The sequence below is a fragment of the Haliaeetus albicilla genome, chromosome 27, assembly GCF_947461875.1.
Source record: "Haliaeetus albicilla chromosome 27, bHalAlb1.1, whole genome shotgun sequence".
NCBI lineage: Eukaryota > Metazoa > Chordata > Aves > Accipitriformes > Accipitridae > Haliaeetus > Haliaeetus albicilla.
In genome coordinates, this window is record NC_091509.1 from 8,935,239 (window position 1) to 8,962,072 (window position 26,834).

Sequence of the window (26,834 nt, forward strand, 5' to 3'; positions counted from 1 at the left end):
TCTTCACTACTTTGAATGTTTGAGCAAATCCTCCTACTGGGTAGGTGAGTGCTATCCTTCGCCTCTTTAAAATAGGAATTCAGGTTTTGCTGAATACACAAAAGTAGGTTGGAAAATTCCAGCTAAAAGAAGAGCAGGTGGACTTTATCCTTCTGCAAAATGTAGTCTTTTGCAATTGTACAGCACTTAAAGTTCCTTGTATGGTTATTGCTAGCCTATCGGTTATTATAAAACATGCCACAGAGGAGGAAACTTATGAATTCGCATTTTTGTTCTGTCTTGACTCATCTGACCTTGGAAAGTTGCATTGAGATCTTTAAAAGTAGTCTGTAATTTTGAATGGCTTATGTCAGCTGAGTTGTACATACAACCTTAATAGAAATTAATGAGAATTAGAATTTTCCAGTGCATCTGGTGCTGAATGTCATATTGAGCTGGTGACCCTGCCATCTTAGGTTTCTCAGCAGTTAAAAAAAAAACCAACAACAAAACAAAACAACAAAACCCAACACATCTGCAGTCACCTCACGGGAATGATGTAAAATTAAGTAGTTTACCTTGAAAAGTCTTCTGAAAAAACTATTACTAAAAACAATTACTGTTGTAAAAAAGGACACAACCAAAAAGACTTAATGTTTTAAAATGATTGCTCTAATTTTAAGCATTCTTTAAAGATACATATTAGGAAAAAGTGGCAGGCACTTTGGACCTAAATCTTTCAAGTTTTATGTTTCTAAAGCCCCTTGTTTCCAAAATGGATACTCATTTGCATTCCTACACCTGATTTATAGGGATAATCAATGCCATTTTTACAAAAGGCATTACTTATTCTCATTCATTGCAGCTACAGGTGTGGTAGTGGTTGAAGAAAACTCAATATTTGGATATGCTGAATGGGGTGCTGGGTGAACAATGCAAGCCTATTTGAATATCAATAGGTACAGTATTCCCATGGGGAAAAGAATTCAGTGATGTTGAGCCCACCCAGCAAATTAAACAAGAAACGTGAATTTGCATAAAACTGGCTTGAACAGATGTTCATCAACAGAATGCAGGCATAGCTTTTTTTCTTTTAATCAAGAAGTATAGTACAAACATTATTTTATTGGCTTGGGGGTGGGGGGAAGAGGTGTGTAACTCCATACCGAGACTACACCCACTAAAAAGGTAGAGACAAAAAATCAGAGAACACTTCCATTTTCTTTTGAAACAAGTGACCAGTAGAATCTGGACTGCAAAACAAATAATTACATTTTTATTTTGTAAAAGTAAATAGATCATTCATAACCGAAAATGAACTAGTAATACTACCTACAACTGCACCATCTGGTGCTACCTGTCATTACAATATGTTCAAATTACTACTATTATATTTAATACATGTATAATCTTGCATAGAACATTGTATTCTCGTTGATAGTCTCATCTTAAAAAAGGTTTAACAGAAATGCAAGTTTTCAGAATTACATAAAAGCTACATCAGGTGGAGAAAGAAACAGAAAGACTAGAGCTGATTATGAGATTATAATTACTTAAAAGTAATTCAATAGCATGCAGAATTTATGTTTGAAAACTTTCACAATTTTCTCTGTGCCATTGGAAACAAGATGTTGAACTATACAGCCAGCCTCCTCCAACTCAATATGGAGTTCTCACACTCTACAGAAATAAGTGAATGGGATATGAGGTTGCTGAAGCCTTTGGAAAATCCCTTGTTTTAAGGATACAGTGAAAGTGGCCTATATTATGTTAGAATTTATTGATGAATATATGAAATAAATTTGCTGCTTCTAATCCTTGAAAAATTTGGCAGTTAAATCTCAGAACTGCTGAATGGAACTAGCAGTTAGGTGCTCACCCACCCCTCAGTCTTTGTACCCCTTTACTAGAAATAGTAGTACCTAACATTGTTTTAATAAGGCCACAAAGTAAAAATTTGTCTGAAAGATATGTTTATATATGAGTTTCCATAATTGTCTTCTTGTGTTAACAAGCACCTTTTTTATATTTAGCAAAATGAGTGACACCCCCTCAGCTCTGTGAACATTGTTTTCTGTTAAATTAAAGTAGGACTTTCATACCAGCTTTTAGCTTCTAGTAGGCAACTTCAAATTTTGCACATCTTGCAAGGAAGTAATGGGATAGAAATATAAGACCAACAAGCCTAAAGCAGGAACACTATTCTCTCCACAAAACTCAGTGTAAAGTTTAGTAACCTGAATTGCTTAGAGTGCTTCAGAATTGCTTGAGAATTATTTTCACAAATAGTCTTTGTTTGGCTTGGAAATTTTGAATACAGGCTGATTTGCTTAGAATCATAGACTCCTAGAATGGTTTGGGTTGGAGGGGACCTTAAAGCTCATCTAGTTCCAACCCCCCTGCCATGGGCAGGGACACCTTCCGCTAGACCAGGTTGCTCAAAGCCCCATCCAACCTGGCCTGCAACACTGCCAGGGATGGGGCATCCACAGCTTCCCTGGGCAACCTGTTCCAGTGCCTCACCACCCTCACAGTGAAGAATTTCTTCCTTACAGCTAATCTAATAGAATCAGAAATACTGGATTTTGTACTCCCTTTCTTTGTCTCGTTCCAAATGGCAGAACAATACCGCCATGGGGGTCTTCACAGTTAGTTTAGGATTATCATACAGCTCATTGCCTGCTCCATTCCTACAACGGTGGGGAAAGTCACCCTTCAGAAGCATTATGTGAGATGGTAAAATAAGAATTTATTCCACAATGGTATTAATCCCCAGATCAGGCTTTTATGAACTTGGTCTGTTTGGTTTTGGTGTTTGGTTGGTTTTGGTTTTGTTTTTTTTTTATTTTGTGTGTATGATATACCCACATCCTCCCCCCATTTCCTGTCATGTTGTTGTCCGTGTCCCGTCCCCCCCCCCCCCCGCTCCCACCTCCATTATACTCAAGTAAGACTTTAGGAATTAACTTGAAAATACTCTATTTTCACTGTCCTTATGTCCCCAAACTGGGAATGAAATGTCCCATGTTTAACTTCTGCTTAAAGATGTAGAAGATGGCTGCAGAAAATTAATTTTCTGCCAGTTTGTTAGCACTATGGAGACATTTTAGGTGTACCTCAACAGAAGCAGGAAAAATGTGTGTCCAGTAAGTTTTGCAGTTCAAGTGAATTGACTATAAATATGCCTAGGTTTAGAAAGTATCCCATCACCACAAAGGCTATAGCAGTTTAACTTAAGTTTAGAAAGGAAAAGAAATACCTGATATTTTTATTAAATTAGACAGGTTTACTTGATAGAACTGGTTTTGGTTAGTAATGAACTGCAGGGTTAAGCTGTTATGGTACTAATAATTTAACTAGGATAATAAGTTCAACTTAAAAAGTGCTGATAAACTGTAGATACAAAAATGCTTTCTCTAGAATGACAATTACACCTAAAGTATCGAGCAGTTTGGTTAAGAAATTTGCAGAATGGATGCCAAGCAGATCAAAATAAGGTATAAAAGACACATTTAAGGAAATGTTTCCTTTAGGCCTTCCTCAGAGTGACATTTGCAGCCAGTAAGTTACCCAACACTCTTTCTGAAGTAAGCCACTTTGCTCTTAGCAACAGAAAATGACAATTCCATTTTGAAATTTTTCTAAATATTTCCAGTGAGAAAATACTGGTCATAAAGAGACCAAGTAGAGTTAATCATGTTATTTAGGCCAAATTTATCTCGATCCAATGTGATGACTGACTGGGAGCTCAACAAGACTGAAAATCAGATGATATCTTAGTGCTGAACTTTTGATTCATCAATACTTCATGATGTACTTGAACACACTTTTATATCCGGCACTGTATAACATACAATCACAGTACTAAAACTAGATAGCCTTGGTATATTTAAAATTTACAAACATGTTTCTGACGATCTTGTAAGCAGTTATTTTTTACAAAAAATATTATGCATTTAAATTTTTGCTTTTTGTTGAAAAGTACCCTTTTTTCTTTCAGCTCTCTTCTCCTCAACCTGTTCACCACAGATTAGTCCACACTTTTCATATATACAATACGTAGATAAACAGTATTGGAGAGTTTAATTACAATTGTTAATCCAGCTGTAGCATGATGAGGTGTTTTAGAGGCTTCTCAGCATATTTGCCTGTGCAACTGTTCTGACTGGAAACATCTCCTTTAAATACTACATTTTCTGCATAATTACTTTGTCATGAGGTTAATTAATCTGTGTATTCGCCTGGCACATCCAGTACGGAAAACAACTCTAGCGTCATTTTATTACTTAAGTGCACCAACTCTCTTATTGACCTGAAAGACTGTCTGGGTTCCAGCAAACAACTGGCATTTTAGTCAATAAACTATGCATTACAGGTGCTTAATTGTGTACACTGAAAAAACAGATGAACACAAGTGTGTCTGTAAGGTAAATGAAAGTTCTATAAATTACAGGGACATCAGAAGCATGTTAATCAAAACATTTAAAAGTGAAAAGCTAGAAATGAACTCCTGAAGAAACTGTTGTGGAAAAGTACCTTTGAGCCACTGGTACTGTATTGTAAGACAAAGTGACAACATCCACTTGATCCGAGACATGTACAAGGTTATGTAATAATGAATTAATATGATTTACTATAAAAGTCTGTATTTGGATCTGATCACTATGTGACTTTCACAGACTTCTCCTTTTCTGTGAATAGATACGCACCGGATTGGCACTTGTTCAGAATCTTGGGATTTAGAAGTGGCCTCTTCCTACTTTCTGAAAACTTGAAATGCCTTTACCTATTATCCTCTTTTAAGTTGCCTATCTCCTGTTTAGAACTTGCTATGAGATAGAGTAAAGGTAAGGACTGAAACAGTATGAAAACTGAGGATGTATGGTGCTAATGGAGAAAAGTTAATTGGCAGTATCATGGGTACCATATGATACAGTTTCTGGTAGCAGATAATGCATGTTTTTACAGTTAAGATTGTGACAGAGATTAAATAAATGATGCTAATTTTTTTTTCCATGCTGTATGTGCCATAAAAAGTTAAGGACTCATCTCATTCTCCCCAAGGAAAACAGTACTGTATTTAAATAATACCAAAGAGGTAAATTGTCTTTCCTAAGCTGTGCATTCTAAGGTGGACATGAAATACTGTTTATGTGACAAATATGTACTATTAAAACCATGCTAATAGCCTTGAATGCAAAATGGGTTTAAATTAGTAGTAAGATGATGAAAGGCCTGTTTAAGATCTCAAAGTAATTATTGTTAACTTAGCTTATCCTGCAAAAACATGTGTCCATAGCACTTATAGTAAAATAATGGTTTGACTGAATTGCGTGCCCAAAAAGGACCGTGGGATTTAGGTGTATGGTGATCACTTGCCTGCCCTTAGCTACGTGGAAGGCATCATATTCTGGAATACTTTCTTTCTGCCTTTAGAGTAGCCATCAGGAGATATGCTAGTATTCAGCAGTTGACAAAAATGTCATAAAGTAGCAATTTGTGTTACTCAGCCACTGTAGAAAGACATTTAATGTGAAAAAACAGAGGAAGTAATTGTACAAAGCAAGTTTGGGTTTTTGGCACTATGAAAGAAAATAGCCCTGATGTTTTGGAAGAAAATTAGTGAGTCCTGTTTGAAGTAATGAAAATGAGATTGTGGGAACCACACTTTATACAAATGAGAAAGAAATGTTGAGACTGACTGCCATGGGCTTGACTGGATGATAGCAGGTGATGGCTACAGTCTTGTCATAAAAGCCACAGCAATGTGTATCCCATAGAACTGAATGAGTTACAAGTGGAGTTTGCTATTCTTTTTATCATTTTTATTTCAATGAACCAGAAAACCAAAAAAATAACCAACTGCTGTGATCTCCAGCAACAAAGAATCTGTGAACCAGTCAGTTCCACAGGACTGGGATGTTCCTGGACACCTTCTAAGACAAGAAGAAACTTTTAGGCAGACTCAGACAGATAATTTAATGGCTGAAATAGTCGAGGCTGCTTTCTTTCACAGTTGTGAGAGAGTCGCAGATGCATGCCCCTCTTGTCCCAACTAGCAGCAGCTCATCACCAATAATGGAGCATTCACTCCCTTCCAGCGAGTGTCTGGAACAGAAGACCTTTGGCTGTATAAGTCAGGTTATAACCATTCTCTGCAATTAGGTCATAATTCCTTACTGTTGTGTGTGAATATCTGCACTGCCTCATGTTATCCTTAGATCAGCCAGGTTACATTCCTGGCATGTTCATGGTACTTTTTTCACTCAGTTTGTGCCCTTTCTGAAAGTCTCTTGACAATCTTGAACGTATTTTGTACCTGTATCTCGGGCAGTATCTGGGATGGCTGTCATGGTCCTCTAAGTGTGCCACATCCGTTTTTGCATTGCAGTTTGTGCACTAAGTCTCGTATGTGGGGACTGTACTGAATGTTGAGAGTGCTGTCAATTTTCTGTTTCATCTTCAGATTTACAGCAGCAAGTGTTGCATTCTCACAAGAGAGAGTGAAAGCATCTCCTCTCAAAGTAAAGGAGTTCCTACTCTCTGAAGTTCTTCATAATAAAAGGCATGCCATCCTAGGGATACTATTCTGGATGCGTGTCCTGCATTTTATCACTAACTCCACTGTGAACTGATCTTTGTACAATCATTAGGAAAGAAGTAACTTCCTTGAATGTCACCACTTTTACTTTTCCAACTCTTCTATCTGGGATACATTACAGGTAACTAAATTCTGATGAATTTGTGTTGAAACCGTTTTTCAATGGAAAATTGGTCTCTTCAACAAAGAAAATTTTTGTCCACTGGAGAGTCTTTTGGGGATTTTTTCAGTGGAAAAATCATCTAACTTCTTTAGGAAAGGTGTGGTGGGGATGGGGATACAGTTTAGACCCAAACCTAAAACAGTTTAGCCAGAAGGATTAAAATGAAGAAAAAAAGATGATTTGGAAAACTAATGTTTTGGTTTTAATAAAATCACAAAATAACTTATATGAATGCCCTGGTTTAATCTATGATGATCAAAATCTCACAGGGAGGGAATGCAGGATCATTTTTCTGGCCAGTTCTACATTTAAGCTTTCTAGTGCAAGAACCAGTTTTGCTATGAGTCTGATCCACAGCCCCCCCCTTTTTTTTCTACTGGAGAACTTTGTGCAGTCCCTTCATTCAGATGTAAACTGAGCTGCACTTCATGGAAATAAAAACGTTACTCAGAATTTCTCCTAGACAGAAGAACCTGTGTTCCATCTAAGGAAAGCATCTGTATTAATAATAGCTGAAGTGAGGATGACACATCAATGGTGTCACTACTGGTGACCACATATTGACTTAACCTATCGAGTTTTTATTTAACTATCTAGAAATGTATGCAGGATAATATGAGAACTGACAGAGGAAAACTTTTCCCTGACAATTTCTGATGAAATTTTTTACTCTCTCTAGAATGAAACATTTTTTTTTCCCTGAAAACAATGTAAAGCAGAGTTGTGCTGACTTGAATGCTGTTTGCTTACCGATTTTGTTGATGCTAATTTTCATGTGACACTTTGGCTTTCACTAACGCCAGCTAAAGTACATTCAGCAGCAAGTGTTCGGATTGCACTCAAGTCCAAGTATCACTCAATTTTTGCTGTTCCAGTAATGGGAAGGAACTAGAAGGCCCACTGTCCTTCAACACCATAAATAAAAATTGCTCTTTGATCCATATTTTCTCTGTAATCATGCCAACACTTTTACCATCTCTTCAGCCTTTAAGGCAATACGAGTAGCGTGGCCAATAAGGAATATGGTTCAGATGGTGAATGTGGATCTTAAGTTTGTCTGTTATTGTCAGCATGCCTTCTCAGAGACTATTACAAATTACATTTATTTGAATAATCTTAATGGGCAAACTGTCCCTTGCAGAAACATGTAACAAAATCCAGTTTTGCCTTCTCCTTTTAGTACTAAAATCAGAACAGTTTCCAATTACTTTTTTCAATTTAGTGTCTCCAGGAATTATTTTTTCCTTGGGAGGGTATCATGGGAGATGTTTTGAGATTACTGCACCTCTAAATGGAACCTGTAGAGAGAAAAAGTGTTAGCTTGCACATCACTGACCTGAATATTTTCCTGATGATTTCAGAAAATTAAGGTGCTCACTAATAAAAGTCATGACTCCTTGATCAGCCCCCAGTGAAACAATACCTTGTGAGTGGATAAATTACTTTCCAATCTTAAAATAAAGGTAGGATGTTGGAGTCATGTGGATCTTAACTTCTAGTACGGCTGGAATTAGAGTTTTAAACTCACTTTGTTTGCTGCTTATTGGTCCTGAATAGAGCACACTTACCCAGTGGTTTTAATTTATTTCAAGCACACAATAATACTCCTGTGACTGCTCTGTAAAGAGCTGTTAATGAATAGATCTCAAACATAGAAAATGATTTTCTGATACAGAATTTTTGTATGCCTGCAGAATAGAAGTGCAAATAGGTACACTGTATATAGAGCTTCTTATAAAGACATCTGTGGTCTTTCTGGCTTCTAAGTTCCTGCACCCCTGAGGGTTTTGTCCTTTATTCGCTGTTATAATCTCCTCATGTTGCCTTCATAGGGCACATAAATGATGGTTTGGTTTTTGTTTTCATTCTTTAAAAGAAGTACTATTATAGGTATTCCTAAGTATAGCATTTAAGGATACATTTGCCTTAATTCATGTAATTACTGAAAGTTGTAGACACTCTACTTTTCTTTAGCTAGTCTTTTTAAGGCATCTCAATCTAGGATAAATGGATTTATGTAATTTTTTGTTGGTCCATATTAAATTTAGGTAATATAGTACTATTACAACTGAGTGATCACATAGGCTGGTATTTAAAACAGTTTCTTAGATACAGCACCAGTTAGTCTGTTATTTCCTTTCACTTTGGTCTTATTCAATCTGTTTCAGTAGAATTACTCCACTTTTACGGTGTTGGAAGTAACATCAGAATAAAGCCCTTAAAGTACTAAGGGCAAAACTTACTGCTTTGTCATATTGATTTTAAAACCTACCTGAAAAAAACTTTAGTTACTATTAAAAGCATGAAGTCTGACTGCAGCTGTCAGACACATACACTGACTTCTGTCAGCAAAGGCTCTGTCCATCTTACCAGAAAAGGACTTTTTTGGAGGGATACAGATGTAGTATAATCTGTAGACAGATTATACTTGAAGTATAAATGTCTGGATGATTTCAAACCCAAGACTATACAGGTGATGTGCTCATTATTTCTTAAACTGGGAAGTAGTAATCTGAGAACAGGAATTCTATGGTTGCTGCACTGTGAAATGCTTTGAATTATTTTACAGAGACCATGATCAGTGTTATTAAGGTCTACTTGTGAGTGATTCAGCAGTTTACTCCTTAAAAAAACCAACTACCTAGAAATGTAACTAAATGAAGTAAGATTCAGAAAAATCCAAAGGTAATGTTAAATGTACTGCTTCTCCATGCTAGGTCTGCATTTTACAGATACAAACATAAGGTAATTTCTTGCCCTTAGTCCATGTTCTGAGCCCTGGCTGCCATTAGTGGAATCTGTTTCATTCATGGAAGACACCATACACCGATCACATACCACTCTGCTCACAAGCTTTTGCTTGCATTGAGAGATTTAATGCAATTTTTTTTTCTGCTTTACTATTGTTATAATATTTTCTTTTTTTCTGTTTTGAATTAAATTACTTAACAAAAGTGAAATACTGCTCTTGGCAGCATGTAGTACAGGAATCAATTCAATAGATGAGTAGGTAATTCAGAGGCTGCACTCTGGGTTTCTCATGTATGTATTCATAACACTAAAACTACTCTTTATTAATACTTATTCAGCTATTCCTTCAGGGCTGTGTAGCTGATCTGGTGTCACTCAGTAACACCTTATAAACTTTAGTTATTCGGATAGTTGTTTGCTGCTCAGTTCTAGAAGGCCTCTCTCCAAGTAGATTCATTTAGTTCACAAAAATCTGTAGGAAAACAAGTAAGAAGGCTAAGGAGTGTTTCAAAATAAGTATACATGGGTAAAACTTAAAACTGATGAAGCTTAAAAAGAAAACTTATTTTTACTTTTGAATAGATTTGAGATGCAAGCAGACATCTCATACCAAGCAATTAATGTTGGTTTTTATGTGAAGACTGGATCAGAAAGGAAACAAGCTTTTACTCATGTAAGGAGGGCGGGGGCAGAAGTACACAAGTTTTAGTCCATAAGGAATGTATAGCTTACTAAAACTTGAGAATGCATATTGATTACATTTATTGACCAAAACCCATCTTTTTGTTCATACAAAGATATTTCTGCCTTTTAAAATAAGTTCAATCCAGTGAAATTCAAATCTTTGGATAGAAGAACTAGTCTATTTCTGATCAGTTCTAATCTGTCTCACCATCACAATCCAACCTTTCCCATAGACTCATCTGTGGAACTAGCAATTCTTTAATATATTAAATTTCTTAATGAGATTGCAAATGTTATGCATTGACTTAACTAATAGTTGAGTCAGATCACTTGGTAGACATGAAAATGATGAAAGCAGACAATAAAGAGCATAGTTTGAGCTTTAGTATTTGTCTTTTACTATGATTTGTTTCACATGCAGACAGAACCTGTGACTTCTTTGCTGAGAACCCACTTTTATATCTTCTAACTATTCCCCACATCTCTATTTGGAACACCATGTCTCCATGTACTTTAAATCAGCACGCTGAATTTACAGTCCTTAGAAAAGTCAACTTCTAACAGTTGATATTTCCTAACTTTAACCAAAGCAAAGCTGGCAGTTTAGTAATGAAGCTTTTTTAATGTACAGGAATAGCAGACAAAAGTATTCCAGTAAAGAGTTTTAGACTGTTAGTTTTATTTAGTTTAAATTACAAAATATTTCTATCTGCTCTATGAAAACACTATCATAAACAAAGCAGGTGTGAGGTGGGGAGAAAAACCTTTGCAGCAGTGCTTGAATGTGTAACTATATATGGCCTAAAGAAGGCTTATTTGCTCCTTAAGGTGTGTAAAGAATTTAGTACCTTAAAACTATTAGAGATTACTCTTATTTATGGAGTGAAAAATAGTCTACTCATAATTGAGGTCAGATCATGTTTTCATGAACTAATGATCTCTTTGGTAACAACTCAAACGTGTTGCAAAGTGATTTAGCAAAAATGTATGTTATGTGGTTTATGAAGTTCTGCAATCACTTGTTGTCTTTTACATAACTACATTAAATAAACAAGTTAGGTTTTTTTTCCTCATCTGTGTTTGAAAGATTGCATATATTTTGGTTTTGGACAAGATTAAGAATAGGTTTTTTGCTGGTTTTTCTGCATCTCAGAAAGCATGGCTGAGTCTCATTCGTGCTGTGTCACTAACTTCTACCTACCATATACTTTGCTGACACTCAATTGCTATCACTTGCTTCAAACTGCTGTCTGGAAATGAACCATGGATCTTTATTTTTTGTACGCAAGCACCACTCCAGCCATGGCTGAGTGATGATTTTGTTGAAGTAGTGATGCAGAACAGAATACTTAACTCTCCAAGTCTCTACCCATTCTGCCGTGGATAAGGACTTTTTTCTTCACAGGTTTCTCCATAAAGCCAGGTGATGGACAGCATTTATGTGGAGAGTTGAAAGACTTTGATTGCTTACTGATTAGAGGAAAATCCTGCAAGAATGACTTCTATAAAGAAGGCAGATGAGGAATGCTCTTCTTGTCATGAACTGGAAGAGAAACAAGAATGTAATGAACTAAGCAATGACAAAGTCACCTCTGAATTTTGTTTGCATATGTATAAGAGAAAGGCCTTGAGTTAGTAACATGACAGGATGCATCAAAACACTGGACAGTATGCTATATCAAGAGAGTGCTGAGGACTTTCATCTTCACATTTCTGGGGTTTATCCAACTCTTGCTTTAGCTTCTGGTGAGGACTATCCTTTGAACACAGTAGTGGATGATCTCAGGGCTAATCTAGTGTGCCATTGCATAGTCTCTATACCTTAAAACTGCTGGATTTTTATTTGGTTTAGAAATTATGAAAAAATAATTGGGGTGAGGGGGAGAAAAACCCAGATCAATAATAATAAAGACTCATATGTAACTGAGGTTTCTACTGTACTATGACATAATTCTGTAACTGTGTTCTCAGTTCTTCTATTTCTTGCACTTCTGATCAAGCAGAACAGGCTAAAGATGAATTTAAGCTACACTCTGTCCCTTTGAGGGGTTTGCAGGCTAAAACCAGAGCATTCTTTCTACTGGGATACATAGAAAGTTAGGTCAATGTTGAATAATGTATTACCAGAGTGTGATAGCTCAAGGTAACTGCCCGTCTTCTCCCCCGCAGTGTCCTGTTTTGCACATACAAATTTCCATCTTACAGCAACTTTACCTCCTGCTCTTCCTATTGCAATACAGTCAAAAATACCGGAAGAAACCCATTTCCCCTAATTTCCTTTAAATTTGTATTAAATAGACAAATATGTATTATTTATATATTCTACAGAAATATGTGTGTATATATGCATATATAAATATATACATATATATAAACATTTTCTATTTATGTGCTCTTTTTACTGTATTGCTTGTTTGGTTAGTGTTTGACCATAACCAGGACTGTTAAGAACTGACATTAATTGTAAGTAATTACATTTATTCTAAGATATAACTTGACATTATTAACATTATTATTGATTATACCTGTGTCTCTACAAAGCATTTAATAGGAAAAATACGTATTCCCTTCCTACTGTTGAAACAGATGTAGAGAACCATTCGTTCTCTATCTTTTCCACATGAAAACCTCCTTTGAAAAAGATAAGCAGTCTGTGGTCATGTTGAAATATGCTGTTAAATACCAAGAGCTGCTAATACATTTTTAAGTGGCTGATATAGCTTCCTAATCAGGAAGTTTCCACTATTTTGTACATTGAAATACTACACTCCAAGGAAATAGTGACTATTTAGTAACTCTCTGCATTTGCTGTAAAATTCATACTTAGATTTCTTTCAAACAAAGATCAGATATAAAATTTGACTTCTTCAGGGTCACTTGTTTTCCCATAGCTTTTAAACATTTTCATTTTGTGCATAAACCAATTTTAAAGTACTCTGAAAACTCTTATAGATATTAATGTACTCAAAATAGAAAACTAGTCAGTGAAGAACAAATGAGTATAGTTATACTGAAAAATAACCTCTAGATCCCTACAGCACAATTTGCTTTTTGCAAAATAAGATGTATTTACAAATTATAAAATACTTGCCCAGTGTCCATATTTTAATTTTTTAAAAAAATAGTATATAAAGGCTGAAAATGGGAAAAACGGTCACAATTTTAGTTTCAAAGCAAAATGAAGAAAGAACTCAGTGCACTTACATATACATCCAAGTGTGTCAGCCTGCAGCCAGTCAGGAAAAGCAAACTGCAGACATGACATCTCTGTGCAAACAGTAGTTACTATTGACTCAAATTTACTTAACTAAGCTCTTCAGAGTTAAAGATCAGCGAGTACAAAAAGTGATCTCTTATGTTCAGCCCAGCTATCACACTAGTAAACGCTATACACTCCTCTTGAAATAGGAGGAGGAAAACAGCTGGAGCTAGGTCATCAGACAGTTAATACTGCTCCAGTGCCAATAAAGCAGTTGTCAACCTACTGGAGTCAATTAATCAGCCCAAAAATATTTTCTCACAGTGACTTAAGATGTTTGTTTAGACAAAGCAAAAGACCCTGAATTTCCTGAACCAATGCAGCATTTCACATTTCTGTTAAAATTAATTTAATTTCAATGTACTGAAATTAATTTCAAGATAGGAGTCCTTAATTTTTATTTGGCTGCATGTAGAACTTCAGTGTATGCTTTTGACTTCCACCAGTGTCCATTACACCTGCAACAAAGCTGGCTTGGGTTTGATTTGATTAGGCATATCTTTCCTAATTACATTCTTAAGAAAGATTATGGAGATGAAGAGTGAATATACAATAAAATAATAGATTACTATGAAACACGAGAAAGAAATCCTGTGACTGTGTTGACAGTGACAAATAAATTAAAATATTATTACCTTTAAACTCTGAATATGCTGGCAGTACTTTGCCTCTGGAAAAAAGTTCTAGTGAGTATGCTACAGGCAGTTCAGTAGAATCAGCTGATAAAATGCAGCTTGTTCCCTAGCTAGGTATTCAAGACTTGCTTCCAGGAAGTTCCCTAGAGCTGGAGGCTTACATTGAGCTTGATGGGTAGCTGCATCTTTCTGTCTATTCAGCTTTAGACCTTGGAAACTCCCTCATATCTCAGTCCTGCATTTCTAGATCCTGCCAAGAAATTGCTTGTGATTAGTCTGGTTGTACTTTCATGGTCATTCTCAACCAAAAGAATTACACTATCGTAACTAACCAGCTAAAGTACGTAAAAAATAGTTTCTATTTCCTTTTTTCTTGTATCTTGTTCTTTATAAATATTATCTCAAATTAAAGGGGATGAAAATGAAATTAAAGAAAATCAGAATACATCATTCATCTTTTCTATGAAAGGGTGATGAAAACATGATGGGATTGCAGCTCCCTTTCATAGGTTTTCTTAACATTGTTTTGGGTCAATTTCAAGTGCTGCAAATCAGTGCAGCTCCTAACCTTTCAGTGAAACCATGCCAAGTTATACCAGTTCAGAATCAGGCTTATTTTAGCAATCCTCATTGTATTTAAAAAAAATAATCCTGTTATTGATGTTTTATATCAATGTAAACATTCAGTTGTTTATATCAGAACAAATGCACATTCTTTGACAATTGAACAAAATAATTTAACAAGAACTTTTATAGTAGAATAAATGTAAGAAATCTTAAGAAAGTATTGTTAGAACCCTGTGCAGTTTCTATCTTTTTGATTTGTCCAGAGTTTGTTTCCAGGTGATGTCCAATATAAATATTCCCTGTTTGAAAATTGAGAGCACCTGTGGATAGACAAATCCTTTGAAGTCACTTCAACCCTACACGACCTTCACTGATTTCTTTGAAACCTTGAGCTGTTCTTCAGTTGGACTGATGGTCATTTCGAAGATGCATTGCAGTAGGTTCAAAAAACTGGAAGAAAAGTTTAGAGAGAAGTTTAAGCTATGGGTTGTTAACAACTAAGTTAATGAACAAAACCCACCTGATTTCTAACTTTCTCAGCAGACTCAAAATACAACTGCACTACAAGGGAGAATCCTCTTAGAATTTGATGTTCATTACCTGGATCATCAAAGCTCAACTGTAAGTATGTATGGCAATGACTGTTTTCTCCTGAACTTTATTTTTCCAGTGTCTAAACTGAAACATGATGTTAACAATACACACTGCAAGTTTTATGAATATTAACATACTGAAGCTAAATAATTTTCCAGTTCTTGTTTCTTTCTGTTATTGTTTCTTCCTATGTGACATCATTAACATCTCATCTTCTCCTTCAACTTGTTATGTAACTCTTTTTCTCCTATCATATTATGTTCTCTGCATCCAAGTAATATCCAGGATTCAGCACATTCAGTGACTTTATACCTTCCTCTGCTCCCAAATGTAAAAGCTGGCCTCTGCTTCTTTTTCTGCAGTTTATCATCAAAACTTTTAACATCATATCCTTCTTTAGTTTGATTCACTCCATCATTCTGTGTTTCATTACATTAAAAACTGTAATACAATGTTACATATAAAAACTAAGACAGGTTACTTTAGAAAGAAGATGGGTAAGAAGATGTGAGAACAGCATATGCTTGTGAATGATATGGCAAAGGTAGGCTAAGTACTTGTATTCTTCTCATTAAAAGGGCACTCTTTGCATTCTAAATCAAGAAAATTTTAAAATAAACTAAGCATGCAATTCACCTACCAAGGTCACTGTCATAAATTAGTATTCAGCTCAAGGACTTAGCAAGATTTAAAACCAAAAACAAAGCCAAAAAATGCTGTATGACAAAATAAAAAGCTAGGACAACTTCTTCTCATTTGTCAGATAGGTTTGTTCTCCTTTCAAGAACTTCTCTATTTGGCTAATCTAGACAAATGTGTATTGTTTGTTACTGTATAGAGCTTTTTGTGGATGGCAGATATTACTGTATCCAACAGAAGAACATGCACCATAGAAACATGCTTGTTCCATTTTGCATGTATAAATCATGGGGATGTCACATCTTCAAACCTTCCATCTAAATTAATTACAAACTGACCTTACGTAGTGAGGGAGTAAGTCCTCGTAGAGTAAATTTAATGCTTTATTTTTTTCATATTATAAATGGCACAGTGATATGGCTATAGTTAAGCATCTGTCAGCATTACAGTTATAAAACCTTTTGAGAGAAAGAGGGGCTTATCATACAAGTATCAGTATTTTCTGTGGTCCAAAAACTGGGATCTGTTATTTCAGCTGGGGATTCTTTCATATACATATTTTCAAGTACCTCCTTTTTTCTACTTTGATGTTGTCCTTTGGTTATATTAGGTTCTAACAACATGCTGTCTAGCAAAATGCAGGCAGAGAACTACATTAGCTTCACTTCTATACTTCTACCAATATAACTGTTGTCCTGCAATGCTATTGCTACTCCACAATGCAAACCAGTTTATACTGAAATATCTTTTATGTATCAGGTTGCATGGTGGATGGCTGCTACTGAATAAGAATGTTTTCCCACTTGTTCCAATAGAGGATAGAATCATTTATTTAAATATTAAGGCCAGAAGATAATTTTATCCCCATCCACGTATAGAAAGCACTCAGTTGAAGCACTTAATTTCAACTTGGAATTTTTTTTTCCTTTTTTTTTTCATTTTTTCATTCAGAGAATGCTGCCATTTTGCTTAGAAGCATAGCAAAAGATTAATTTTACAATGAAAGTTTGCTACTAAACTTCCTAGTTTGCTGAGCTGGACTTGATTCTTTATAAATGGAAGTACAAATACAGAGTTCAGTCTAAGATACTCTTGCTATCTGCCCAATCCTGGCTGCTCTGAAAAAGAATATTCAAATGTTTAAAGGCATACATTTTATTAGAAACACCTTCTTCATTATACAAACTTCCAAATCCTAAAATTTCTCTGTAATTAATATACTCTTAGTTTACATGTATAGTAAAAGAAAGGGTGATTAACCTGAAGTCTTCCAAAAAGAAAATGACTAAATGGACAGGAAAGAAAAAGGTACTCCAAGGAGCACTTTGGAAAGTACTCAGGCCCCAAGGTTCTTTTAAGTATTATCAGATACAATACACAAGAATGACTTCTTCATTTCTGTAACATATGGCCCATTACTTAAGCCATAAGAAAACTGCTTAGTAGTGCACAGAAATACTACCAAACAGCTTAGGAGAGCGCTCCTCATTTCATGCAACTCTATGTCATTACATTAACAAGGCGGCTCATTCTAGCCGATGCTCTGAATCCAGAACATGAAGTAAAAAACAATTCTTGCACTTCCTTCCAAGTCAAAGGAAGAGTCTGGCCAGAAGAAAAATACCTTTGATTCCAGTGCTAATAGCCTGCCTTTACAAACAGATTCATGAAATGCTTCCTGATTTATTCCATATGCACCATCCAAAGACAGTACATAGCTGTTCGGTTTAGGAATCTCCACAATGACAAACTTTGGTGAATAATGTTCTGCACTTCAAACTACACTAATCAAAACCCTAGAAAGCTGCACTACAAGAACTTGTGCACAGGAAATTTGGTTATTTCAATGAACTGATTACTTGGGGTTTTTTTCCCATTTTGTTTTTTAAACAAAAGCCAAATGAACTCAGAGTAACAACTCAAAAAAGAGAAGCTAATATACCTGAAATACTGCACAATGTGTACTTCTAAAAGAAATTAAATTTCTTAACTGAATAATACTGTACCAATATTTAATCTTTTGGGCCGGAGCCTGTGATTCAGTTGAACTGGCCTTGAAGCATTGCCATGCTTTGCTCACCTAACTTTTGTATCTCCTCTGCTTGAATGGAAAGACTTATATATTTTTAACATATTTTTAAAGCAGAAACAATCCTAGATTTCATTGAAAGTAATAACTGGTAAAGTGATAAAACATATCGAATGAGAAACCTAGCAATGTATATCACAATCATTATTATTTACAACTGAGTACACAAACAGGAAAATGTAATTTAAGAAGAAGAGCTTGATCAACATTTTACATAACTGTTTACCAGCTGTCAATACTGTTCTGTTTTATAAATCTTGCTGTTGCATTTCTGTCATTCTATAAGGCTACTACAGAATAATTTCTGAGTTTGTGAGCTTGCAAAAGTGGCATTTTAAAAATATTTGTAGTCAGCACGATGTCCTAGACTTTAGAAGTATTTTAAAAGCCTAGTTCTAATATAACTATTAATATGCCAGGTTCAGTGTAAATATTTCATCACTACCAAGGGAAATGGCAACTATGTTCCAAGTATTTCTAGATCCAAAATGTGAATAGTTGAATGAAATCACTGGAGTTATGGCAAGCTACACAAGCTGAGGAACTGGCCTCTAAACAGAAGCTGTAATGATTATACATGAGCTTTTTTGATACTTCCCTTCTCTGATTGAGACAAGTAATTTGCACACATAGTCAATATTTTAATAGCAGGATCAGTAACTCTGGCACAAATGTTAAATTTAGCATTGGGCAGATTTTGAGTGGCCAGGAGTTAGCAGCTGTGACCTCTTGAGAGAGACATCTGCAGGAACATTTGTAAGAGATAGTGCCTCCTATCTTCCTGCCCTCCTGATTTCATATAAGCTGCTTGGCAGCACACTCCGTCTTTGAGAGACAGCATTTTCCAGATCATACTAGTAGTAAAAATTCAGCAAAATTAGGGGCTAGTAGCCTCTGCTTCAAGCAGAGGCAAGATGCCACCAATCAGCTGATCAGCACTGTGTTGTTACTTTGAACTGCAACATCTCTTGGCTGTCCATGAGATTTCCTTTGGCCGGCTTTACCTCTAATCTAGGAAATAAAGGTAAAATCTGCTCACCACTCATACCAGATTGCCAGCCTCTGTTTTTATTGATGTAGGGACTTTGTGCATTCAGTACTATCTAAATACCATCATTATCTCTCTAGCTGTCCTAAATAAAGCTAAATGTACCAATCATAGTGACTGCAATATACAGTGAGATTCAAAAACGCTATGGCAACGAGGCAAATGAATATATTTTTTACTGAGCAAATGGAACACCATTAGCTGTATTTAGGCAAAAGGGAAAAATTAGAGAATTAAAGCATTAAAGACTTAAAGTTTAATGACTAATCACTGACTGATTATTCTAGACATGCTCAATTTGCAGGGCACACATCTCTTCTGGACCTCATGGATATCTAAAGACATGATCAGTCTCTGCCTGATTCAAACAAACGTAAGCAAAGAATTTAGCAGCTTTATCTGCATAAAACAGTTCAGCTATGTGAAAAAACAGGAAAAACCAGTGCTAAAATGTATAAAACCAGGGACTCCTGATTCACAAACTGTATACTGCAGTTGTCAGTTCTTCACACTACGGATAAATGTTTAGAATGAATAAGAAAGTTTTTTTGGGGAGACTGTTATCTTATTACCTCACTGAGCAAACCTTAGGAGATATTACAGTTCTTATCTCCTTCAGTGCATTGCTTCAACAGATAATTCTGCCATTCCTTACTGCAGATAGGAAGATTAAGAAATGGAAGATTTAAGATTAGTTTGTTTGCTGAGAATGGCGTCATACGTTGTCTTACACAATGTGTTCTGCACAGTGCAACAAGGCATAGAGATAAGTGTTTACATTTCTCATCTTCAGATAGCCTTTCTGCCTTGTACTGAGTGCCACTACTACTGGAAGCCACAGCTGATTTTTTTTTTAGAGAAAGCTATTATCAGTAACTTTCCTCAGAAAGGGCTGATTAACTGGAGTTGCAAGAGTAAATGAACAATTAAAATAATATTGGTCAAGTAAACATATTACATATTATAAGCAAGTATTCAGAAATTCTACCACTCACTTCCATAGTGTCTTTTGAAAGATAAACGACCCAGTATACCAGGTTGAATCCTGCAAATGCCACTGGAAAGAGGATCCTAGAATACTGGTCTATTTTACTTGTGCCTCCAATAGGTGGTAGTGGCGGTGGGGCTGGTGGAGGAACAGACGCTGTTTGACACTGAGATGCACTATTTGATATTATGCTGGCTTCAGGAGACTGATCTGCCTGAGATGTTACGGAGTTTACTCGCTTCTTCAGGTTACAATTGGAGTCAGAATGCTGTGGAGGAAAAAAGAAAAAAGGAGAGAAAAAAAAAGGGTGATTTTTGGATACAGAACCCTAGGTTTTGTGATCATTAGGCTTCTCTCCACCTTTTTACTCAACTTTCTGATTTTATTGCTGCTTCTCTGCTATAGAGCAACCTAAGGAAATCACAGAAATAATGCAAATATACAGAGGCACATTTGTGGCCTTAAAGCTTTGCTGCAAAGACATAAAAGTGTATGTGCTTTCCATATTTTTAACATGCTAATAAACAGAATCTAAAAGAGAGAAAGAAAAAGAAAAGATTGAGCTAAAAAGAAAAGAAAATAAGTTAATGGTGTATCTAAATTGCAATATATTGGTATGACTGAAGTTTATGTAGATATGAATCAAGTTTAAACAAAATAGCACATACGGGCTGGCTCAAGTGCAGTCTTCACTGTGTGAACCTATTGATGAGTTCTGGTAAACACTCGCTGAATGGAGTCAAGCTGTCACACTCTTATTAGTCCCCAAACTAGCTGCTGATGAACTAGAAAAGTGCTGCACAAAAAGAAATAGACTAACTTTACAGGTGCTGAAGACATGAATGCTAAATTTTCCTGTAGTTTTTTCTAGGATGAAATTTCATTCTCAAATATCTCTCATGATTCCCACAGCAGTTTCATGTATACTACTGAAGACAAATACTCATCCTAACTGTAATGGGACTATTTTTACTTTCATTTATGGTAAAATGAAACCACATTATTCCTATATTTTGTGCAATCTTCATAGCCAGGTCCAAGCTGTATGAAAACTCTTAAAATTTAGCCAGACCTCAGGAACGTTTAGAGTTTACCTCTTAGTTGCTAGGCTGTCATGTATATTCATTATGTACACCTGTTTTATTTGTGGCCAAGTTGCCATTTTTTTACTTTTGTAAGAGTAGAAGTAATAGATTTCTTCCTTGCAGCAATGGCTTAGGAATAGGACCTACCACAGGCTCTAAGCCTGCTCTAATGGATATCAGATACCCACTTTCACAGTAGTATCAAATGGGAGGAAATTTTCAAAAATCTTGCTGGTACTGCCACTACCCAGGACTACCGTTAGTAATGTCAATGCATGGCAGCAGCCATAAGATTCGTCTGATAGCTGAGAAAATACAGAAGAGTGCCTAGAGTGTCAGGTTGGTTTTTATTGTTTTGATATGAAGTACTCAAGTTTTCTTTTAATAGGGTGCAATAGAAATACCTTTGACTCTAAAAAGCAATGCTAACATACAACATTTTAGTTGAGTCTAAAGCTTCATCAGTAAAGAACTGCAAAACTTATTTCCAGATTATGGATGAAAAATCTTGTGCACAAAATTGCACAACATACGCAGCTATGCTTGGGTTTGAATAAGCAACTTTTTTGGTCAGCAGAACTAGATGGCCGAATGCCTGAAGCTGATGAGGAAGTTAGACAATGTAAACAACTTACAATACAACAGCATATATATCTATTGTAAAACAGAATAGTAACATTTGAATGGTTTTAAGGTAGGTAAATTCTGTTAGATATGCAATTTCCAAAGTCATTCTTTGCGAATGATTTAGTGACAATCATTCACTTTAATGTAGCCCACTGTCAGCATTTTGGGGATTTATCTTGCGGGATTTCTATGTATGGAAACAGATTTTAGTCAATCAGATAAATGACTAGGTCGTTAAAAGGAAAAGAAGCATTTGCTGAAATACACTGCCTATATTTGTACTTGGTACACAATTTCTAGATAAAAGACTAGCCTAACACCTGGTATCTCACGTATAACTTAAAACAGAGTTATAACAGGAATTATGCTTTTAGTGGTCAGTGTCACTGCCAGAGTATAAGAACAAGTGACATTGCTACAACATGATGCCAGGTTCTGCTCATGGATGAACGGACTGGTATCCAGCTGAAATTAGGGAGAGATGGAGTCCTCACAGCTGATTTTAGTCTAAGTAAAAGGTAGAGAGAACAACATCTTATTTGCAAAAAAAAAAAAAAAAAAAAGGGAAGAAAAAAAGTTCTTTTCCTGTATATGCACCTCTTTTATCTATTGCTCTTTTTCTTTCCCTCCAACCCATCAACACTTCCAACTTGTCATGTTTTGAATGGTTATTAAATGGCATTCATGTTCTGGGGCTGTGCCTATCTGGAACGTAGATGTTTGGTTTTGTATATTCCAGTAACACAGCAAGCAAAAGACAGATTTAAATGGAGGGTGATCTACAGATGTGTCACAGAAACAGAAAGAGGGTTATCCGTGTCCACTTGCACTAATCATAATAATAATAATCCCACTCTATAAACAGACTGACTGACAAAGCCTGGGCTACTGCTTTGATTCAAGTTGCTCTTCAGTTTTGCTTGTATGCCCTGCTTTGAACTGAATTGTAGAAGTTGTAAGGTAGCTTGTTTTTCACTTTACTGCAAGATAGCTTAACCTTTTGTGGAGAATGAGTGGCTCCTAAATATATAAGTGCTAAGATGAATCTTAGCCCTTTTTATATGCAGTGTTCTGGTATAAGGTGGGTCAAATTCTGCTCTGGATCATTCAAGCATGAATCGGGAGTTATTGTACTGAGGTGATGGAGTTAATAGTAGGCAGAACAGATGTAGCATAATGTCTGTGGCTGATGTTCAGTACTGAACATATTTAGAATGTAGAGGTATTAAAATCATTGTGATCATCTGAATAGGCACTTGGAAAAGTGTAATCCTGGTTGTTATTTTATTTATAGTATTTATTAAATCTCATTCCTGTAGAAGGAGAATTGCTATAGAAGGAGGATTATCTCAATGTGATTTCATCTGAAGTTGGGGACAGGAAGATCTGGAGTCAGTATGTATCCTCAGAACTTGAGGAATACACTAACTAACTTGATTATGCTCCCATTTTGGGGCCAGTTTAGGTCCATTTCTATCAATGGAGTGATATTAATAACTTCTCATGACCTAAAATAGCTTATTCCAATATTCAGGAAGGACCAGTGCATTTTACTGTTTCAGTAAAGCCACAGTTTTTTGTCATGCTCTTTACCTGCTGAGGAGGTGGTTTAGAGTTGATATAAATCATTAAGAAATTCCTCAAGTAGTTCTTTACACTGTCTTTAACACCCTCGTGTGCCCATACAGCAAGTCAGGGTGAGGACTATTTTCTTGTATAGCACTAGCCAGGATATGGAATTCTAAGTCCAGATTTATCTCAGATGTGTAATGAAGATGTTTCTCAGTGTGGTAGCTGACTGTAGACCAGACTTGCTGCCCCAGAACCACAACTCATGTTTTTCATTGGAATTCATTGCTAAACTAAGAGGAGGAGGTGGTGAGAGGAAACCATATAGTTTCTTATTACAGTTGAGTTCTGAACAGCAGCTTACAGTCATTTGTCTACTATGTTTAGATTTAACTTTTCCTTTTGACAGATTACCTACAATGACATCATCGTGAAACTTCAGCAAAACACAGACAGAAAACAGGGTTGAATAGCCTATTTTGCGTAGTTCACACAGCCAATCACTCAAATAGTAAGGATTGTTTTACAAGTAGCAAGAGCAACAAGAAGAAGCCTGAGGCATGGCACACTGTGTCATAATGAAATTATGACTTCTGTTAAGTTACTGAATCCTGATTCAGAGGAGTCCTCTTGCACTCATGTGGAATGTTAGTCCCATCAGGCAATTAAACTTGTCACTACGTATGACTACCCAGTGACACAGAACAGATTGCAAGATCACTTTTTAACGTGAGATACCATAGAACTGGACTAGACATTGACTGGTATGTCTATGAGCTATTAAAGTACAGTCTGGCTTCTGCAGCTCAGCTCTCTGATCCCCTAGAAAGCTCACAAAGCAGACTTGTCTATAAAGGTGCTGCTCTCACAACTCTCATCAGTATCATTAGAATTTGCTTATGCTCAGAATATCTCCGGAGGCTCTCGGCCAATTGCTTGCCTTACAGATTTAAAAAAATACAGCACATATAACCTTAGAGTAAACGGAATTCTTTGTATGCTTTTTCTGATTTTTATATGGATGCTAACTGTGATTTATGAATGTGCTTTGGTTTTATGTTTCTTTTCCTCAAGAGATTTCTGCAATTCATATCTGTAAAATTCTCTACTGTTCTCTGTTCCTTTGTACTGCAAATACATACTCTCACTATCAGTTTTGTTTATGACCAAGCAGTAATATGGGTATCTTATGTATGCACTCCGATTCTGGCTAACTTTAAATGAGTTCATATCTGTATAGCCTTACTTCTCTCTCTTTTACTCACTTATGTCCGTTTTTCCTGCAGGCAATGCAGAGGTTCATGAGAATAAACTCTAAATGTTTAGACAAAAAATGTGTTATTCCTCCTTTTCTTTATAATTTATTGGATTAAAGATATTGAACTTTGCTGAGATCACAAAACACACAAAAAAAACCCCAGAAACAACAAAAAAACCTAGGACCAAAACTCAATGTCTGTACAAGGCAGAATACTAAATTAAATATATAACATTTTCCCTGCCCATCTCATTAGTAGATACAGTTTGAGTAATTTCAATCATTCACATTATACACATAAAATCACATGCTAGTGACTTAGCTCCCAAAGAGGGAGTTAAGCATAGTTTAGTCCCTACATTCAACACTATGATCTGAAAAACTCTGCTTAGCTACTGAACAACCCATACGCAGCACCTTGGAGCAGGAAAAGTTCACCACATTATGTAAGACCTCCTGGTGGGGATGCACTAAGGTACCTCAATCTTTACAGTCCTGGCAGTTTAAGTATCCATCTCTTGCCAGAGGTTCATTATAACCTACAATTTAGACATTTCTTTGCATATCTCATCTGTGGGATCTGATTCAAAAAATGTTTCTTGCAAACATCTATAAACAGTGTTCTGCATAATTAAAAGCTGAATATAGTTTGGAAGTCATTAACAGTCCTAACTTCAGGCATCTCTTTAGGAATTCTAAGTTTCCTTTCCTAGAAATATTATGAGGAATAACATGCAAATTTGTTTTCTTTGTGCTTTACCCTAGTAAAAGGGTTAAATCATTTGGGTTAAATGACTCACTTGGAGCATGGGAAAGCCATGTTCAAATTCTTTCTTGACCTTCAGGGATTGAAATTCACCTCTCTTAAAATACAGCCTAACCATCAGGTGAAGGTGGTTAGGGGGAGAGGCTGTTACCTTATTACTTCAAAGCTGTTTTACTTTGCATGGAACATCTAAAGAGCCATTAGAGGCAGAAAGCATAACTTTGAAAAATATACCATGCCCACTGTATTAAAATTGCTGTCATATAAAACAGGTAAGCACTAAGAAGAGCAGAGACTGGAACCCTAGTCATTCTCTTTTCAATGTGAATGTACTGTAGTAGAGTCTCTTCCTAACATTTATATATAGCATATCAGAAAAATCATGTAATTAGCACAGAGCCTCTGTCAAAATACGTGTTTATGTTAAACAGATTAAAATGTTCAAAGTCACATTCAGTGTCAGTCCAGAACAATCCCTGTCTCTACATTTACTTTGCTACATTTTTGCAGTGTATAGAAACTACTTCTTTGAGTGTCTAAATGAGACAGAATTACACAAACAGCACTAGAGAGGCTTGTTAAGGGTTTTTTTCTATAATTTAACTTACTTGATTTTGTTCTCACTGCCCCCCTGCAAAAAAGTTACTGGGATTAGACTTCAATGTTGAACAAAAAAATGTCTAACTCCAATTCATCTTGAATTTTTCTATTTTGGTGTATGACATCAGCTACATCTAAACCTTCCTTACTGCCCTGCATTGGCTTTGTCAGTCAAATATTTAACTCAGGCAGAATCGAATAATCAGCATCTACTTTCCTTGCTGAGATAACAAAAAGTCAATATAGTTGAAACTTGTCTGTTTTTAATAGTCTATTTGATAATTTGCAATTGTGGAGGAGCAGGAAGGTCTCCCTAATTCGACTGAAAGTGCTGTGTTCTCAGTCAAGACTTTAATGCATGTAGCTGTTTCCAGGATGATCTCATGAAGGGTTGTTGATAATCCAAATAGAAGTGCTCTCCTTTCAGTTACACTAGGATATTCATTAAACATACCAAATATATTCTGACATAATTATAGAAAACTAAATCTTCTATACTGAAGTGACATATGGCTGCTCTGCAGTTGGGCAGGGTTGTTAAAGAGAATGAGAATCCTTTTCTGCCCAAACCATGTTATTTTGAAACACAGGGACAAGGTTATTTGTAGGGAGAAGGAAGGTCTCCCAGTTGTATTTCACTGTTCTGTGCTGTTTTCTGTTAAAACAACAGGTCTTTTAGAACATAACTGTAATCAAGCTACCACCCTGTAACAATCTTTTGTCTTCTACATGTAGTCTCACATGGAAAGGATGTCTTTTGACCCATGGCATGTATTCCCTATCTCGCAGAGCATTAGTTCAACTGGTGCACTCCAGACAGTATCACCAATTTCCCTTCCCCTGCAAATTCCAGTATTGGGATATTCCTGGATAAAGGAAGCCATAATGATGAAACAATATGATTGATATAGAAAATACACATTTGAAATGGA

The 26,834-nt window shown here is 35.9% G+C and overlaps 1 protein-coding gene across 7 annotated transcripts in view; it reads right to left on the minus strand.

Annotated features, from left to right (window-relative positions):
- Positions 1 to 5,257: 5,257 nt before the first annotated feature.
- The window catches only part of GABRA6 (gamma-aminobutyric acid type A receptor subunit alpha6), a 35,085-nt gene continuing 13,508 nt past the window's right edge, over positions 5,258 to 26,834 (minus strand). For 4 of the 7 annotated variants that reach the window (XM_069772670.1, XM_069772672.1, XM_069772671.1 and 1 more), the window contains 2 exons: positions 20,005 to 20,265; positions 5,258 to 15,089 (listed from right to left, as the gene is read on the minus strand). In XM_069772670.1, the coding sequence (XP_069628771.1) occupies positions 15,039 to 15,089; positions 20,005 to 20,265 (312 nt within the window). In that variant the 3' untranslated portion in view covers positions 5,258 to 15,038. Of the gene's footprint in view, positions 15,090 to 16,882; positions 20,266 to 24,608; positions 26,769 to 26,834 lie in introns of those variants that run through there. The other 3 variants (XM_069772674.1, XM_069772669.1, XM_069772673.1) reach the window with 3 other exon arrangements.